Consider the following 20,601-nt stretch of genomic DNA (forward strand, 5'->3'; position numbering starts at 1 on the left):
CTAGAATGTGCACTAATTAAAGGAATTTCTACATACTACATAAATATTTATTTATTCAAGTACACACTAATTTGGACTTGTAATAAAGTTTGTACTTTAATTACTGTGTCAAGTAGAGTAACATAAAATTGACTTTTTTCTTATTTTATTTGACTAAATAATTTAACTCAATTAACAAGGGATAAGGAAGTTGTAATAATAATTTAAGATTTCTTTAAGTTTAAATGCTATAAAGTTGGAGGCCACTTTGTAGTTGTGTGAGAATGTATGGACAATAAGATCTTGTAACCGGCTTGACCTATTGTTATTGGTTTTAGGTAGTTAACAAGATATGCTGCTAAAATTAACCTGATTTGAAAAAAGTAAGGGCTTTGATGAAATATATTTTTGGGAGGTTTCAGAGGATTTATGTTGAATTACAACTCTTAGGAGAGATTACTTTTTAAACAACGACCCGTTATTTTACAGGAATTATTTTAGTATAACATATTAAGCTGCGCATCAAGCCTCTGGGGAATTAAGTTTTAGGATTTTTATCATCATTATTAATGCTATATATTTTTTTTGTAAATGTTCAATATGAAGCTTTTTTGAAATATGAGAAAGCCCTTTTTTTTTGGTCTTACAGGATACACATCTATACCCATATCTAGTTACTTTATTTTATAAAGTGACATATATTACAATAGTACAACAATTCTACTGCCTTAATCAAATTTCAAAGTTGCAACTCTTGTTTTTCCTAATAATTCTCCCTTATCCCTGACTGAAACTTGATTGGCATAAGAAAACACTTATCACTTGAGTTATTCAGAACCTAAGCTGTGAGAGCAAGTGCAAAAAAAAAATTTGCACATAACATTAAGCCAAAAGACATGAATGCAGTTCTTAACAACATAAAGGGATGTGTAAATGTGTTTATAATTGGTTTTATACTGATAATTCTTTTATTTTTAACAAAGCTATGCTTTTCTATAATTAGGGCCTGTACGTCCGTGCTTACGTAATGATTAGATCTTTTCGTTAATTTAAGCATGTTAGCATTGTCTTATCAATTTTAAACTGTGGAGGTAATTAGCACCATGATTCTGATCTATAATTAAAATTAAAAGGGTTTGACTGAAAAAATAAATAATTAGAAATGAAAAGAAAGTAGTAGAATATATAAGAATCTATTGGACTAAATTATTCTTTTTTGTATATATAAATTAACATGTGATGTTTGTTAGACTGAGAAATGTCAACTTGCAATGAATTCACAAATGACCATAGTACAGGTAAATTATTTTCAAACAAGCTCAGAATATCATTTTTTCCTCCCAATTTTTCTTTACACGTAATTCTGTAAAAATATGTTTATTGCTATAGTAATTTGCTTATTTATGAATATACTCTAACAGCTACGCCCCTAGAGGCATTTAGGAGAACTTAAGGTAAAGGTAGAGTCGACCCCCACCCCAACTTTCAATTTTAGTTTTTAAAAAAAGGTAAAAAATATTTTTAGATGGGGGTACTTTTTTCTAAGGGCTTTTTCTTTTGGGTGGGTAGAGGACGGAGATACCCTATTCCAAAATAGTTATAAACATAGTTATTAAGACCTATCAGAAACTTCACTGTAAAGGAGAACCATATCGGTCTAGCGGTTAGCGAGATTCTTCGGTACAGACAGACAAACACACATATCATGTTACTTTTATATAAGGATATGTTAGTTATAGGTAGGGGGGGGGGGAGTTTGCTAAATAAAAATAATTTTTTTTTGGTCGAATCTATTTTCTAGGCCCTGTTTTGCTTAAAAATTTATTCTTATTTTTATATTTGTTGTACATTGTAGGTTTCAAATTGGTTTGCCAACGCCCGACGGAGACTTAAGAATGTTGTTCAAGAAGACCGATGCTCATGGTCCAAAAGGCTCAGGCTTTATAACAGATATGTTCAGGTAACATTTTCTAACTTGTAGTTTTCAATGTATTTAAAGGTTGATTAAAAGGTTGATTGAACAATAATAGTTATTGTTAAGAAGAAAGAATTATATTTTTCTTCCAAGAAATTTTTTAAATCAAAAGGCTTTATATTTACTTTCGTCCTTTTTAGATAACCGTATTTCATAATTAATACTAGTGTTAATTCGACTCAAGGGGTGTAGGAGGATGAGCACCTACAAGAGGGGTGTTACTTGTTGTGGGAGGGGGGGGAGGGGGTGAAACCACCCCCTTTTACAGGCCTTCATTTAGCTAGAAAACTTTATAGTGTATTTTAATCTATTTAGTTATATCAATACTAAATAAGCTTAATAAATGCATTGCTGTTGGATTGTTTAATTTATTTTTAAAGGCGAAGCTTTTTTATAATTTGGGTCGGTCCGTCCGTAACGGAGAGCTTCTTTCGTTAAATTAGGCATGTTAGAATTGTCCTATTGATTTCAAATTTTGCATGGTGATTCCTTTAATAGTTAGGTACGATTTAGAAAGCGTAGCAACTCTATAATCATCACCAAATTGTCCGTACGTCCATTTTAAACATGTTGATTTTTTTACTTTAAAAAATAATTATGAGATCTAATCATCCGATTGATCTGATTTTTGGTATATTGATTCCTGGGACAACAAAGTATAATGTAATAAGCGAAGCAACTCTATAATAAAGTCCTTAAAATGTAAGTATGTCCATAAACATTATCCTGAATCAAGCAGTTTTTCAACAAATTTACTTACAATTCTGCTTTGACTCTTATACATAAAATTATTATTATTCAGTTCTGACACTATACAAGTGTTAATGTCTGTTTGTCCAACCGTTTCAGTGCTTCGCTTTTATGGATATTGTCATCCTTGTTCATTTCGCTTTTGATTTATGGATATGATTATCTTTTATATAGGGTAATGTAAAGCTGGTTTCAATATCATCAGATGATTCTATTTGTTTCAGGGTAATGCAGAGCTACTTTCAATATCATCAGATGATTCTATTTGGAACTCTGAGGATGAAGATGAGGATAATCCTGCCAACTTGAACTATGAAGCTCTAGGTAAATTATACCAATTGCTGCTCTTTCTGGTGCTTCACATTTTGGGCATGTCATGTTTGTAAAATGCAAGGACGTCCAAGCATTTTTTGAAGGGGAGGGTGGGGGGAGACGGTAAAAAATGAAATGGTAATACGTCTTCGGATTTTTTGTATTTTTGCATTAAGGTTATTTAGGAGATAATTTCTAACCCTATTTACTCTTTATATTTGAAATTCATCATTACTACTTACATTAGTATTAAAAAAAAACAATATATTATGTCCCAATGATTATATTTTATTATTATATAGGAATGGAGGCGAATGGACTGCAACATCTAATAAATACCAATCATAGGAATATATCTTGTAAACTTATTTTTATTTATGAATGTATACTGTGTAAATAAGTTGTGTCCGTACATTCATTCACGTAAGCTATAACAATGGATATATTATAACTTGGATGTTACATAAGATTATCATGTTCTCTAATAAACTGAAGCTCGCAGCGGGCTAAAATAACCATCCCATTTCCTCCCCTCCTACTGGATGAACGTACTGACCAATAAATGAGTTCCATGTTAGTAAACGATATATCTAAGTGTATTCTAAATTCTTTGCTAAAACCCCGTTTCTTTACAAATTTATATTACGTAATATTGGCTACTAATCCCGATAAAAAAGTTATAACATGCGTGCAGATGGGTAAGAAATTTAAAGATAAATTTTGCAAACAGATCAGAAAACGGGACCAGCTTTGCTTCAGAAGAATATTCAGAAAACGAATATGCCGGTAACGGCGAGCCTCACCATCGTAGAGGCGCTGATGAAAACGGATACGGCGGGGAAAACGGACTTGAAATCGAAGATAATGATGCTGGCAGTTATGGAGCTGCGGGTAGTGCAGAAATTGCGGCAAGATTGGATAATAGAATGCGTGATAGAGAGCACAGCTACTCACTACAGAGTCCGCCGCCGTGCTCAGAATTCTCATCGCCAGATCAAATAACGCCGATAGTTTCGCCGCCCAATTCTCCGCCCAAATTAACACCGCAACGCCCCTTGTCGCCGCTATCGCCAGGAATGAAACTAATTAATTTTATCTATGATAAAAAGTTTATCTGTTTATTCTTAACCGCTGAACAGATTAGGACATATGGAATATACCTACTGATTTTCTAATGGTTTAGAGCATTTTTGGGGAGGGTTGGACATACCTCTCCCCCTTTTTAAAGCGAAGCTTTTCTATAATTAGGGTCAGTCCGTCCGTCCGTCCGTAACGGATAGCTTTTTTCGTTAATTTAGACATGTCAGAATTGTCCTGTCGATTTCAAATTTTGCATGGTGATTCCTTTAGTAGTTAGGTACAATTTAGAAAGCGTAGCAACTCTATAATCATTACCGAAATGTCCGTACGTCCATTTTAAACATGTTGATTTTTTTTACTTTTTTAACAACAAATTTTTATTGATCTAATCATCCGATTAATCAGATTTTTTGTATATTGATTCCTGGGACAACAAAGTATAATGTTATAAGCGAAGCAACTCTATACTCAAGTCCTAAAAATGTAAGTATGTCCATAAACATTATCCTGTATAAAGCAGTTTTTCAACAAATTTACTGATTATTCTGATATTCTGATTATTTAGTTCTGACACTATGTAAGTGTTAATGTCCGTTTGTCCTACCGTTTTAGTGCTTCGCTTTTATGGATGTTGTAATCCTTGTTGAATTGATTTTAACTAAGATTAAAATGATGCTTAAGATACCGGTTTTTTTGTACACTAAATCCAAATTATAAAACAGCCAAGCTAAATTAAATTAAAATTTTGTTTCATTTTAATAAATCTAGAACTGGAAAATGTAGACCCGTTGAACAGCACACCCATAGATACACAGAAATACAAGACAAACATGCTGTACAGATATCTACAGGACTCACAGGAGGCCAGGCAGAGTCTACACCACAGGTACATAGTATATACTGTACAGATATCTATACTATACACAGGAGACCAGGCAGAGTCTACACCACAGGTACATAGTATATACTGTACAGATATTTACAGGTCTCACAGGATGCCAGGAAGAGTCTACACCACAGGTACATAGTATATACTGTACAGATATCTATACTATACACAGGAGACCAGGCAGAGTCTACACCACAGGAACATAGTATATACTGTACAGATATCTACACTATACACAGGAGACCAGACAGAGTCTACACCACAGGTACATAGTATATACTGTACAGATATCTATACTATACACAGGAGACCAGACAGAGTCTACACCACAGGTACATAGTATATACTGTACAGATATCTACACTATACACAGGAGACCAGACAGAGTCTACACCACAGGTACATAGTATATACTGTACAGATATCTATACTATACACAGGAGACCAGACAGAGTCTACACCACAGGAACATAGTATATACTGTACTGATATCTACAGGACTTACAGGAGACCAGACATAGTCTACACCACAGGTACATAGTATACACTGTACAGATATCTATACTTAATATTTACTGCATTTAACTTTACATTTTGATTATTTCAGTGTTGAGGATGGCCTGAAAAGCGGAGACGAAGACGACCTTTCCTGTCCCTCCAGTCCTAACAGATACCCTGCCTATGGAGGTCTGACCTCACCTGGCCCTCACCATGGATATAATCTGTCCTCCAGTCCTCATGTCAATGGCAAGGGTTCGAGTCCCCACAATCATCTTTATCACAACAGAGAGACAAATGTCCATTTAGATCATGGTAATTTTAGTTTGAGTAGCAAAGTCACTCTATAGTTATAAGCTTCACACAATGGTCTGCATATTATATGTTTGTCGTAAAACGCAATATGAAAATTATAAGGTCATTTAAAGTAGTAGGTCAGTTTGTACCTTAATAATTAAATTAATATTAGTTTTATAAATTTACTCTTTTTCTGTTTATAACAAAAGTAATTTATGAAATTAAATGCCTTTTATCTTCATATCATGATGTAGTGTAGACTATTATAAAATAGTTTTAACTTATGAAGGTAGCATAAAGTTAATCTCCTGCTCATATTAAATTTCGCAAACTTGACAGCAAAATTAACTTTATGACAAAACAAAAACAGTTTTTAGATATGAAGTTTTCTTAAAAACGAAAATAGAAATGTTTAGCTAAAATATATGTATTACTGAGGAAAACAAAACAGCAAACGGTTTCACACGCAATATTAAATATACTTTGTTTTTTATATAAATCAAGGACGTCCAACCCCTTTTTTGGAGGGAGGGGGAGTTTAGAATTGGTGTGGAAAATTTTTCTTCTTTTTTGGGGAGAAGGGGGGGTGAAATGAATTTTTAACTACAGTGTAAATACACTAAAAATGTAATTATGTAGATGTATGAAAATACTAAAACTCATAAGCATATCATGTACATTTTTATCTTTCCCTAATATGTAAATGTTTTCCTTCAAGATTCTAAATAATTTTTAAAGCGAAGCTTTTCTATAATTATAGTCTGTCCAGTCCATCCGTAAAGTGCAGCTCTGAGCGTTGATTAAGGCATAGTATCAAAATCTAATTATCAATGTTAAACTGGGCTTAATGATTCCTTCAAAACCAAAAAGCGTAGCAAATCTATATTCGTTACCAGAAAGTCCGTATGCACATTTTAGAAATAAAGCATCTCTACAATAAAGTCTTTAAATGCAAGTATGTCTAATTTAAACATCCTGTAATTAAGTGATCTTTTATGATTTTGCACGGAATTTAAATTTTAGATTTCTAAATAACGATAATTTTTAAATGTGTTACCTAGTGATTCCATTTTTATGGATGTTGCCGTCCTTGTTTTCATGTAATTTTATCCCACTCTATATCTCTCTCCGTTTTTTCTATCTCTCTTCTTATAACGATATCTTACTTTCATCAGTGTTGGCAAAAAATGAAAGTTTTAAGGTGTTAAATTTCCACCATATCATTCAAAATTAGCATGATATTTCACAGAATAATATCATACAGAGGCCTGGTGTCCAATAAAAATAATAATAAAAATAATGATTACAAGTTAATTGAAGATATTTCTTTGATAATTAATCATAAAAATGATTTTAAAAAATGTTTTAGAAAAAGATCTTTTGACAAATTTTTCATGTAGACAATTAAAACAAATAAAGAATTAAATAATAATAATAACAAATTCATTGAAACCCTCTTAAATTGAAAATAAGATTTGGGTAAAGTTTCTTCCCCTAAGGTGGCCCTTACTCTGCGAGGCTACCCTATACCCAATATAACCTAACCTAGCCTGTTCTAAAGCAGAAACAAACACATGAAAAAATTATCCCCCATCCCTTCCTTTACTTTCAATTTATTTCAAAGTAAGGGGGGAGGTTTTGTGCTTGACTACAGACTTTTAGAGAACTGATCATATATTTCACAACAAGATGTATATCCAGATTTAGCAATTTAACATTGTCCTATGAACATTCTACTTTATTTTTCTATGAGATACAATTTGTAGATGTGATGTGTTGAATTAAAATAATTAAAATGCCCCCATCTTGAATTCTTCAAATAAACTATTTTGCAATTATGACAGTTTAAGTTACACTTTGTGGGGAATAATACTCGTATAATGATGAAAACATCCATAAGAGCGAAGCACAGAAATATATATATATACATAGAAATAAAAAATACTGAGCTGGATCTTTAAATGTGTAGCCGTTGCCGTTGTCGTGGCCGTAGCCGTGGCCGTAGTCGCGGCTGTAATCGTAATCGTAGCCGTAGCCACTGCCAATGTTGCCAATAAAACATGGATTTTTAAATGTTTGAAGTTTTTACGTCGTTATTAGGTAAGTGGCTGTACCTCTGGCAGCGGCAACGGCTACACATTTAAAGATCAGGTTTCTCTTCACAGCATCACTGACAGATCGACCAACTAAATATTTATAAAAAGGGGACATCTTCAGTCATCTATCTTTAATAGCATACAAGTACTTAACCGAAAGTGATAGACAAGGATTAATTAATACAGTACTATAAACATTAGTTAGATTCATAGATTTAATCACATTTTTATCAGGGACAAGGTATCTGGAGAAAAAATGCAATTAAACTCACTTTTTCTCTTATCTCCATAAACTCATACATCCGTTTTATTTCGTCTCCGAACCAAGTTTTCCTCGACTTTACCCAGACAGAGGACTATGATTTTAGAAAAATTACTGAATCAATTTTTATAGAACTGAGCCCCACACAAAATATTTACCTACTTGATGAAAAAGTATTTTTTATTTAGATAAAAGAAAGGAGACAACCAATGGTTACAGTACACCCGAGCCTGCCTCGAATATGGAGGTTGATCCAGCTGGCCGCACCATGGAGGAGGAATATAATGGAGGGGAGAGAGGACAGAGACGTACAGGACGTACAAATAGTTTCAATGGATCTGACTCAGTTGACCAGGAATTTATTGTTCAAAATTTGTTGTTTTCTGGTTGATCCCAATTTTATCAGATTTGGTTGTGCTTTTCAGGGTAGCTTCAATGATATCTAAGTGGTGGTTTGAAATTGTTTATAAACATGATATCAAAAGCAGGCCTACATTAAAATAAAATCAAACATTACTGCAAAATACCAGCTCTACATAAATAGAAACTTTAATAACAAAATCTCTCATTTAAGATATTATGAGGAATATTTCAGAACTACCAAAAATAAGTATAATTAAAGGATTTTTAATAGGGGTCTAGCAATAGCATCTTATCAAAAACATATTTTTATAACAATAAATTTAGGAGAGTATGGAAAAAGAACGAGAAAACATAAAGAAAAACTTAAGCTTTGATTCAAGTAAGATTAACACATTTTTTGTAGCAAAGCAACTCTACAATTCCGTTTGTCTGTCAGTCTGTCAGATAAATACCATTTTATTATTTTAAACATATTCACAGATTGCTGGTTCTATCAGATTGATAATTAACACACCTTGACCTTTCATTTCTGGGGTAGAAAAATACTATTATTTTTTTAACTAGAAAAGGTGATCATATCTTTATACCACTATCCCCCTTTAAAAAACTAATAGAAGAACTGAAACAGTACTAAGCTTCCCTAAACAGTAGAGATTTATTGTTAAAGCCGTTTAAGGTAAAATGGATAATAATAGACACACTATTATGATGTTATACAGTGAGTTTTTTTTATGAGAACTTTTTTGAAAGGAATTTTACTCCACTTATAGTTATCAGAATTTAATGATTAATGGCTTATTTTCTTCGTTTTTTTAATGCAATTAATAGAACACCAAAAAAAATATTTCAGTTTTTATTTAAAAAGTACACTAAAATCTAAAATTCAAAACTTAGGTGTCAACATCTAAAAAATGGTTTTAGCGCTTTTTTCTAATGCTCAAATATTCAACTTTTTGTAAGAATGACTGCTAAACACTTCAAAGTTTGAAGGTCATATCTCAACCATGGAGAGAGTACTGGCCCCCCAAAGTCGACTACAGGAAATCCAATTTTTTTCTTGCAAAGGGTAGAAAAATGCGCTAAAACCATTTTTAGAAGTTGACACCTAAGTTTGGAATTTTTGATTTTTCTGTACTTTTTAAATAAAATCTGAAATATTTTTTTGGTGTTCTATTAACTGCATTAAAAAACGAAGAAAGTAAGCCATTAACCAATAAATTCTGATAACTATAAGTTGGGTAAAATTGCTTTCAAAAAAGTTCTCATAAAAAAACACACTGTAATATTACTTTTGTTTTTAGATTCTAGCCAAGATCCTGAAGCAAATCATAGATTAAAATCTAAGGTGAAGTTTTACTTCCTTTATTTTACAAATTATCTCTATAATTCTTCTTTTTCTATAAAGAACCTAATCATTTAATAAATAACAAAGCTACTTTACAAATAATACTGTTTGTCGGCCTAGGATGGAGGATAAATTGATGCACATAGCTATTGATGATGAACAAATTTACCCCCTCTTAATGAAGAATATAAATTGAAAATTTTAGACACTATTAGTTTGAATTAACCTATAAAGGTTTAACCCCCAAAGTTCTAAAGCCAACAAATGAGAGATCGTGTTTATAAAACTTTGGGTACTTTTAAGATTTAATGTCACCACACTTCCTGGTTTTTAGTAGGGTTGGGCCAGATATCCGGTAATTTTAAATATCCGGCCGGATATCCGGTAATTTTAAATATCCGACCGGATACCGGATATTAAAACTATCCAGTTACATGATATCCGGCTGATTTTTGACGCCGGATATCCGGTTATCCGGCCGGATATCCGGTAAATTGCCGGATATCGAACGTTGGCCAGGTATCCGGCGGGAACCGGATATCCGGCATTATCCGGCCAAAAAAGTATCCGGCCCAACCTTAGTTTTTAGTTACAGTTTATCGGTGTTAGTAGGCGGTGCAAGATTGTTAATTTTTTTTATAAAAAGGCTACAACAATCATATGGGTTAAAATGGCGCGAGATTTTTCATGTTACAAAACTACCCCTTCCCCCAATCAACCTGAAATATCCCAATAAAATGTTTTATAACTAATTTAGGGTCAAATGCGAAGTGGAGCTGGAGGATCTCCCCACCAACCTGGGTACACCATGATACCTCGGCCTCCAAGAACATCAGCCAGCCGTCCAGCTGTACACCATCCTGTCCAGGTCCACCAGCCTGGCTACCACCAGCAGATGTCCCCCGGGCGGTCAACGCCCGACATGCCCTCAAGACCAATGCCTCCCTTACCTCCCAACGCTAGGAATGCTATTGTAATGAAACTATAATTGATCCATCCCTTTTTTCTCATTTTAAAGAATAACCAAAATTTAGATATTTGCTGTTAAATGCCATGCTTAATACATTTAGCTAATTTCAAAGTAGTTTTTATAATAAATTGGATAAAAAATTGATAGCATATACTTTCTAGTGGAGGTATTTCTCTACCCATGCCAAATGGAACTTTTCTCCATCTTTCAAAAGTAAGTTATTTATACTATGATAATTTAATTATAAAACGTAATCTTTATATTTGTCAATTTTTCCATTTTCCATATAAAACACCTCCAAAATAATTTTACTCACGGTGTAAAATTTTTGGGGTTGCTTTTAGTTTAAGCGCTTTTGACTATTCCCAATATTTCCAACCTCCCACATCAATAAAAAAAAATATAAAAAGTAAAGGAAAACTCTTGTTCAGAATTTGTTGCCTCCAGATTTTGGAATTCCACCAGATGTTGGTGCCCAGGTAACATTCTACTAGCATACCTTTCAATTCGATCAATATCCGCTGTAGTAAAACAGGTTCTAAACCATACTGAAAAATAATGTATCGCATCGTATTATTGACAATTTTCTTGGAATTGTGTATTATTGTAATCAAAATAATATTAATAATATCCGTTCTGTTAGCACGGACTTTGAACTTTGTTGAATGACGCTATAGTAAGGGAAATAAATTCAAAACAAGAAATTAGGGTAGATTTTTAATGATGTGAATCTGATGTTCTTGATAATCTATCTATCTAGGTGGAGGTAACCCATACATCGTCAGTGCCCCCCTCACCCTCCTCTACCCCTCACACTGGCCTCCCTCCCCACTCTACACCACCCCCAGGCCTACCCCCACCCTCCACACCCCCTCCTGGATTACCCCCCACGTCTTGTTTTGGTGCATCAACCTGTCTACCTCCACCTCAGGTATATTTTTGAAAAAATCTAAGGCCTCTGCTTTCTAAAAAACTTGTTGTTTTTACACTTTCAAAAATATAATTACATTATCAAAGTATTTCTCTTGCTTCATAACTATTAAATAATTTTACATCAACTATATTAACTAACTAAAACTATAAGTAGTTTTATTAAGACTTTTTTTAAAGTGAAATTTAAATTTGTTTCAGATGGTGCCCCCTGTCTACCAGCTATCTACTCTAACTACCGAGAGCTTTCATGATGCCCCCGCGCAGGAGTTTCCCCCGCCCCCGGATGGCCTGCCGTCCCCCCGCCCCGGGCCCCCACTACCACTATTACCTTTCAATATTGCCCCCCATAATTTCTTCCCGTTTTTGCCTCCTTCTTCAGGTTTGTATTATGTTTACCTGTGGGGTTGCTCAATAATTAGGTCTGTCCGCCATTCAAAGATTGGCACCCTTTTCTATGTAATTGTACCATCATCATTACTTTTCAATGTTTCCCCTAATCATTTTGCCCCCTTATTTAGATTTGTTTTTTAGTGCTTCCGTCTGCTGGTTATGTATTGTTCTTGTCTAAGGTCCTTGATTAATACATATACAAAAATATTTTTGTATAGATGTCTATTACTTTTTTCGCTGTTTTTTTTTCTGCAAAATTTAGTGTTGTCTATTTGTAATAGATAACTGATTAAAAGTAATGAAATAATCTATTAAGAATATTTGTGTTTATATTTACATGTAAGCCTATCTGAAACACAATATAAATATAGTATACGGTCATACCTAACTAATATCTACATTTGTTTTAAAACTACTTATTGATACATTTCATTGAACTATGTTATAACTAAGCGTGGATACTTTAGAAGGAGGGTATGTCCGTTAGTTCCGCAGTTCGTAAAAGTATTTAATATGCACTGCGGTGGATTTGGCAGAAAAAAAATCATTTTTTTCTGTTGTCAGGTGGAGGTGCAGGAACAATGTACAGATTTCCTTATACCCTGCTACCACCTGCAGGATTATCCTGTGCACCAGGAGTATTACCCTGCGGACCCGGAGGCCAGGCCACTAGTTACCTGCCTTTCCTTCCAGTGGTGACACAACCACTTTCTCTACCATTCCCAACATTACCTCACCAAACAAGTAAGTAACTTACTCTTAATGGTTCCTAGTGAGCTCAGAAATCTCCCCCCCCCCATCATTTTAAAAATAAATTCAAAATATGGGGGGGGGGAAGGCGATGGTTTTTCTTCAAAATGGTAAGTAAGAAGGGGGTATTAAAAAGCCAAATTCATCACCAGGCTTAAATCTAAAAATGAAAAAATGTGAAGCTTCCCTAAAAAGGGTAACTCAAATTTAAGCTTCAGACAAAAAATCTACTTCTTTAAATAATAGGATATCATTATCTCCCTACTTTTCTAAATCCTTCTCTCTCATTCTTTCTCTTTATTAATTTATGATGTAATGGTTAGCTTACACTTCAATCTCCTTTCAATTCTAATTTCTAGACTGTGATATTCCAAGCGGAGACGGAGGGGGATCCAGCACTAGTGGGGGTGCGGGAGAGGTTGTCTGGTCCCCGCCAGGTGGGGGCGGAGCTGAGCCTGTGGTGTGGCCCCCCGGGGGCCTGCTGCCCCACCCCTGGTGCCGGGGGCAGGACACTCTTCGCCGCGAGAGCGAACTTGATGCAGCTATGACCTTGTCCCAGCTCTCTGCAGGGGCAACACATCCTCACACATGACCTACTAGCCAGCGGTCATAGACAGCTGGAGCTAAATTTGTGTTAGGGGTCAAGTTCTATTTTACAACACTTATGATATGTCACTCTGACTTTTTTAAACACCTAAAATAATACCTAGCTTGTTTATCATTTTTCTGTGACTCTTCTTATTCTCTATAACCAATAGAATAAAAATAAAAACAAGGACGAAACATATCATATGTGTGTAGGATGGGGTTGTAATTAATATGTGATTAGTATAGCTATTATACAATTAAGGAGATTATTACAATTGGTTAGGTCTCGCAGCTTGATGCATAACCTCGATTTATTATTAAATTTTCCCGTATCGCTTCGAAACCGATTAATATCCTGTGGATTAGAACCGGTTGTCAGCCATACTGAAAAATTATGTCTAGCATCATATTATATCCAGTTTTTTACGAATATAAAAATGTACAATCATAATATTAGAGTTTTTTTAGCCCTTCGGCAACACGGCGCTAAAAAAACTGGTTGTTAATCTTATAGTTGTACATTTTTATATCCAAGGAAAGCTGTTTATAATACGATGCGAGAAATAACTATTCGTCAATTTAATAGTTTGAAAAAATTCAAGAGCTTGCTTAAAATAAATAGTTTTTCATTAGAGATGTTTGAAGCATTAAAAAAAATGGCTTTTTCGCATGTTAAATTAATCGCCTAATATGTCAGCTGACCAATTTAATAATTCTCCTTAATATCAAATCTTTAAATCCTTTTTATTTGTTTTCTCTTTGACTGCTTTCAGTTCTTTCATTTGAATTTAAAATGATATTATTTTAGATTTATAATTATTATAGTTTCAACTATACTCTTATTTTATATATTATTTTTTGTCTCAATATTCATGTCTTATTTACATAGTTTATTTGGGTTTAGTTTTTCTTTAATTTCTCTTATAAGCATTTTAATATGATTTTATTTTATTTTATAATAATATATTTAGGATTTCATAATCTTCAAACTGACTTATTATATTATGAAATTTTAAAAATGCTTCAATAAGTCAAATTAAGAAAAATTAAACTATTTAGTAGGGGTTTTTTTTATATTCCTTATAATTGTCTATATACGTAAACTTATAACAAGATTTTAATTAAGATTAAAAGGGTAAATTTTCTTAATTTCAAGAAAATTGAACCAAATAATTAGATATTTTTTTAATCGTTGATGATTTTTGACAAAGGCCAGGTTAGGTTTCATAGATAAGTAATGATAGCTAAGTCGGTAAGATAAGTCAATATAGATAAGTTATTAATTAGTAGATAGGAACTAGCTAAGATATTGTTAGGTTAGGGGTTAATTAAGTTTGTCAAATATCAAACGATTATTTAAATTAAATTTTAAAAAATTCTTTATATTTTTGTTTATTTATTATTTTTAGATTTTTCCTATTCTGTTTCTTATTCTATTATTGTGCTAACATGATGTAATTGTAAAGTAACCTTATTATATGTATCAATTATCATTATACAATATGATTGCAAATAAATTATGCATCATAAACTATTCTTAAAAGCGAAGCTATTCTATAATTAGGGTCGGTCCGTCCGTACGTCCGTCCGTCCGCAACGGATAGCTTTTTTCGTTAATTTAGGCATGTTAGAATTATCCTATCGATTTCAAATTTTGCATGGTGATTCCTTTAATAGTTAGGTACAATTTAGAAAGCATAGCAACTCTATAATCATCACCAAAATGTCCGTACGTCCAGTTTAAATATGTGATCTAATTATCCGATTGATATGATTTTTGGTATATTGATTCCTGTGACAACAAAATATAATGTAATCAGCGAAGCAACTCTATAATCAAGTCCTAAAAATGTTAGTATGTCCATAAACATTATCCTGAATCAAGCAGTTTTTCAACAAATTTACTTACAATTTTGCTTTGACTCTTATACATTTATATTATGAATATTCAGTTCTGACACTGTACAAGTGTTAATGTCCGTTTGTCCTACCGTTTCAGTGCTTCGCTTTTATGGATGTTGTCATTCTTGTTAAATTAATAATTATTAGAAATATTTTTAGTATAAACAAAGCTTGTTTTGTTCAAACGTAGCAAAGCCAAAACAACCTAACATTGCATAGGATAAGACTAAGTAGTAGAAATAAAAACTAGGATAACTACATCCAAAAAGCGAAGCTTTAAAATCAGAATGAAGGACAAACGAACAATAACTCTTGTAGAGTGACAGATATTGATAAACAGAATATTTTGTTGTAAGTCTAAACCAAATTATACATAAATTTGTACTTATCTTAAAGCATTATCATTAAGTTATAAAAAGGATTAATTACAATTAAAATCTTCACGAATCCTGCAAATCTGTCATTCTACCAAACTAAAATCTTAAATGTAATTAAGTTTCAGAGCTCTAAAAGGATTAGACAAAGAAAATAAATTGCTGTACAGCGCCAATCGCGATAAACTAAATTTTCCTTTAGATTATAATTGTTGGTTGTAAGGTTTGGATAAAAATCAATCAAAATTGAATAACAGTTCTCAAAGTTATTAAGCCAAAAAATATTACAACATTGTCATAAAACTTTGGGTACCAGAAATTTTTCAATGCATATGCAATAAATTTCAATTTTGGGCTACCAAGTACTCATTATAATGTAACTGAAGCTGTCCTAGTAATATATGTAAAAAAAAAACGAACCCCTCCCCTTTATTTTCGATTTTGTGCTAAACCACTAAATTGTTGAGTTGGTTCTGTTACATGAAAAGCAAAAATATGAATTTTAAAGCCATTGTCACATCCCTAAATCCCTGCAAAAATCCAAAAATCATGGGGCCTTAATTTTTTTTGCATTGCATCGCCTTGTTTGGTTGAATAAAATATTACAAAGTAAAATAAAATATGGAGTGTCTCGCCGCATCAAAAATATTGCTCAGCGTCACAAGTTTGATTGCCGCTAAATTTCAATATGCATATTATCTCAGGGAGTAAGGGAGGGGACAATGGGCAATTAATTCAAATTAAGAGTTTTCGCTGAAAAGCAATGAAAGCCAGATTTATCCAGAAAACTTGACCAAAATTGTAAAGGGATGATGGTAATATAATTTAGAACCAAATTAGTTCTAAGAAAAAAATCATTTACTTGAAAATTAAATTACCAGTACATCACAATTTAGTAAACATTCTGTAATTAATCACTTGAAAAATCACCCTTAGAACTTTGTCAACCCTTCTCATATATTTTTAACTGCTATCTAAATTCAAGGGGTTCTTAGATTGTTTAATACATAAATTTCACAGTAGAGTGTCTATACATGAAATGATATTTTCTTGGGAAAAATATTTGTTAACACCAGTTATCTAATAACAAATTCTTCTGTCTGCTATATTCAAAACTAACTCAGCTAGTTAACGGAGCATTAATGCGCTGGTACCCAAAGTCAGTCAGAACCTGCTGAATTCTTGCACATTCCCTTAAAGCCAGTACCCAAAGTCTGAGACTCTTAAAAATTGAATATTTGATCCACTGTCCCCTCCCTTACTCCCTGATATTATCTACTTATATATTGGAGTGCGTCTATAGGAAAAATTGAAAGCCGCTTGATGTAAATGTGTACATACTACAGAGACGCAATTATTGCTTTACATTAGCATGAAAACAAGGATAACCTTAATCAAAGTCTTTAAAAGTTCCAATTTATTCATATAGAGATCGCCAAAATCTGTTTAGGGCAACTGATTGTGATTTTCTCAGAATAAATATCGAAACGGCTGTAGCCTAGAATTGAAATGAAAAATCCGACACGCTGTTTGTTAAATAGAAGCTGTAGAAAGTACACTTTGATGAAAGATTTGGAAATTATAAAAAAAACAAGGATGACAACATCCATAAAAGCGAAGCACTGAAACGGTAGGACGTACGGACATTAAAACTTGTTTAGTGTCAGAACTAGATAATAGGGTGGGTTCATATCGGAATTAGACAAAGCGGGGATATGCAACAGATAAAATTAACCTTAAAAACAATTCTGACCAAAAAAGAATTTTAAAAAATTGAGTTTTAGAGCACGACCACTTAAAAATATAATTCATTACTTATTAGTATGCAAAGACGACATTCAAAAAAAAATTTGAATCAGAACTATGGCTTCATGGTGCTCCCTGGAAAGGCCTTGAGAAGCTGAATCAGGAACTTTTGTCCGTTTCAAAATATCTCGTTCCTAGCCTTAGAAATCACTAAAAAACCAAAAATTTTTAAGGTTTATTGAGAATTGTCCAATTTGTAGAGGTTTTTTAGATTTTCTCAGGCTAGGAACGAGATTTTTTGAAACGGACAAAAGTTCCTGACTCAGCTCCTCAAGGCATTTCCAGGGAGCACCATGAAGCCATAGTTCTGATTCAATAAGTTTTTGACTCCCATTTACAAATAGCTATACAATTGAATGTCTGGTCGTCAGCGGTTTTAAGACTTAGGATAAATTTTAAATCACCCAGGGGTGTATTATATCTATATAAATTGAGTGCAGATCCCCGCTTTGGCCTCAGAAAAAAAATGTCCAAAATCGACCCACCCTACTAGATAATCAGAATATAAATGTATAAGAATCGGAGCAAAATTGTAAGTAAATTTATTGAAAAACTGCTTGATACAGGATAATGTTTATGGACATACTTACATTTTTAGGACTTGATTATAGAGTTGCTTTGCTTATAACATTATACTTTGTTGTTCCACGAATCAACATACCAAAAATCAGATCAATCGGATGATTAGATCACATAAAAATTTGTTGTTAAAAAAGTAAAAAAATCAACATGTTTAAAATGGACGTACGGACATTCTTGTTATGATTATAGAGTTGCTACGCTTTCTAAGTCGTACCTAACTACTAAAGGAATCACCATGCAAAGTTTGAAATCGATAGGACAATTCTAACATGCCTAAATTAACGAAAAAAGCTATCCGTTTGTGACGGACGGACGTCCATTTTAAACATGTTGATTTTTTTACTTTTTTAACAACAAATTTTTATGTGATCTAATCATAAAATTAATTATAGAAAAGCTTCGCTTTTAAAAATAGGCTGCTATTATGCGATTGGCTAAAAATAAAGACATAAAAGTCTTTTATATACAAAACACAAATAAAAGTTTTAAAAGCAAATAATTAAAGGAGGTTGTTTTTTTATAACTTTTAAGTAAGGTTAGGTTATGTTATATTTTATACTAGGTATCCTTGCAAGATTCAACCTTACATTACATATCAGAGGACGTAAATGTGACTATTACTGCTAAGCTACTGGATCTAATTTGATTATTGTAATCATTTTCTACTGTCAGTTAATGTTTAGTCACAGTGCGTTCAAAGGTGCTTTGACTTTTGTGTCAGAACCTAAATTGGGACATAGTGTATTTCATTACCCTAGGTTAGGTAACTTCATTTCACTTTTCAATAAAATCTAAAATGCATCCGTTTTTGAGATAATTAGATTTGAAAATTTCAAGTTCAATTTTCATCCATTAGGAGTTACCGCATAATCATGACAAGAAGAGCAAAGACTATTTATTTAAAATTTTGAACAAGTTTGCTTTTATAAAGTTCTTAATTAAACCACTCCTGAAGTGAGTTAATTAATGTCTTTTTTATCAGTTGCTTTGCTAAGGTCACGGAAATTCAGCCTTAAATAAATTATATATAGAGAGATTTTATGACAGACTTTATAAAAGCAAAGTTGTTCAAAATTTAAATAAATAACTTTTGCTTTTCTTGTCATGATTTTGCGGTAACTCCTAGTGGATGAAAATTGAACTCTACAAATCTAATTTTTTCAAAAACGGCTGCATTTTATATTTTATTGAAAAGTTAAATGAAGTTACCTAACCTAGGGTAATGAAATGCACTATGTCCCAATTTAGGTTCTGACACAAAAGTCAAAGCACCTTTATACGCACTGTGTGAGTACCTTCATACTGACTAAATGTAGAGTAGCTGCGCTACTAGAGAATATTATAATGTACATATGCCTCGCCGCTTTCCTTGAAAAAACTCACGTAACACAAATTTGCTGGTTTTGTTTACAAATGTTTTTGATATTTTAATTTTCAAACTTTTTGATACTTTTCACATGTCAAGACACAATTTTAACTTTTTAAGTCGCGCTGCTAATATTTAGCTAATACCTGTCCTTCCGTCAGAGTCACATGACACTTTAAAATTTTCTTACTGCTATTATAGATATAAGTCTGATAATTTTGTATAATGTCCAAAAAATGCCACCTGTTTGTAAAAAAATAAGAGTTGAGGGGGGGGGGGGCTGTTACCCATCGGAAAAATATTTCTTGGGTAAAAATATGACTTGATTTGTAACAACTAAGGGCTTAGAAATATGTGACCCCAACCATTCACACGAAACAAATTTCGGGTATAGTCCTTTCCACGACATCCCTCCATAAGGAGCGATTCTTCGTATTTTTTACAGTAGCTTTTCTCCTATTTCTAGCCCCTGCGGGGGGCTCTAACTCTGCGGAACCAATTACCTAACCCTGTGGGGCAATCACCTAACACAATATAACCTAACCTAACCTAAAATAACCTATAAAAAGCCATTTTAAAAATACGAAGAATCGCTCCTTATGGAGGGATGTCGTGGAAAGGACTATACCCCAAATTTCTTTTGACTCCTACTAATTCTTATAAAAAATAATATTTTTTATTAATTTAAATATCGTATTATTAACCTATGGAGAGTATCGTCCATGTTCTTATAAAACTATGTAGTACAAAAATTTTACAAGTTTTTATCTTGTTATAATTTCTTTTAATTTGCTATTCACGTAATTTTTTCATAATTATTTGAAATTGCTATAATTATATGTATAATTATCGAATAATATTGCCGCCAAATTGATAAGATTTTTACCTTTATATTTATAATCTTCATGCTTTTTAGGCTATAATACATATAACTTAAATTCACAACAATACAATAAAATTCAAAATATAATAAGGATAAAAAAGAAGAAATATGCATTTTTTTTATTCAAGAAGGGAGGAGGGGATGTTATTTGCCAAGAAACTTTAACTTAATTCATATTAAGGTCTTTGATGACAAAACCAAAATTATTTTT

At 32.7% G+C, this 20,601-nt stretch overlaps 1 protein-coding gene across 3 annotated transcripts in view; it reads left to right on the plus strand.

Annotated features, from left to right (window-relative positions):
- The window catches only part of LOC145322017 (uncharacterized), a 32,462-nt gene extending 17,454 nt beyond the window's left edge, over window positions 1–15,008 (plus strand). Inside the window, exons 9-25 of one of the 3 annotated variants that reach the window (XM_080163749.1) lie at window positions 1,228–1,277; window positions 1,835–1,939; window positions 2,929–3,028; window positions 3,319–3,360; window positions 3,743–4,088; window positions 4,863–4,982; window positions 5,593–5,798; window positions 8,327–8,491; window positions 8,824–8,880; window positions 9,803–9,846; window positions 10,604–10,805; window positions 10,974–11,029; window positions 11,248–11,295; window positions 11,577–11,747; window positions 11,948–12,128; window positions 12,704–12,883; window positions 13,249–15,008. In XM_080163749.1, the coding sequence (XP_080019875.1) occupies window positions 1,228–1,277; window positions 1,835–1,939; window positions 2,929–3,028; window positions 3,319–3,360; window positions 3,743–4,088; window positions 4,863–4,982; window positions 5,593–5,798; window positions 8,327–8,491; window positions 8,824–8,880; window positions 9,803–9,846; window positions 10,604–10,805; window positions 10,974–11,029; window positions 11,248–11,295; window positions 11,577–11,747; window positions 11,948–12,128; window positions 12,704–12,883; window positions 13,249–13,481 (2,306 nt within the window). In that variant the 3' untranslated portion in view covers window positions 13,482–15,008. Of the gene's footprint in view, window positions 1–1,227; window positions 1,278–1,834; window positions 1,940–2,928; window positions 3,029–3,318; window positions 3,363–3,742; window positions 4,089–4,862; window positions 4,983–5,592; window positions 5,799–8,326; window positions 8,492–8,823; window positions 8,881–9,802; window positions 9,847–10,603; window positions 10,806–10,973; window positions 11,030–11,247; window positions 11,296–11,576; window positions 11,748–11,947; window positions 12,129–12,703; window positions 12,884–13,248 lie in introns of all 3 variants that reach the window. The other 2 variants (XM_080163750.1, XM_080163751.1) reach the window with 2 other exon arrangements.
- The last annotated feature ends 5,593 nt before the right edge of the window (window positions 15,009–20,601 follow it).

The sequence above is a fragment of the Acartia tonsa genome, chromosome 6 (genome assembly GCF_053477335.1).
Source record: "Acartia tonsa isolate MP-2025a chromosome 6, ASM5347733v1, whole genome shotgun sequence".
Classification (NCBI taxonomy): Eukaryota; Metazoa; Arthropoda; class Copepoda; order Calanoida; family Acartiidae; genus Acartia; species Acartia tonsa.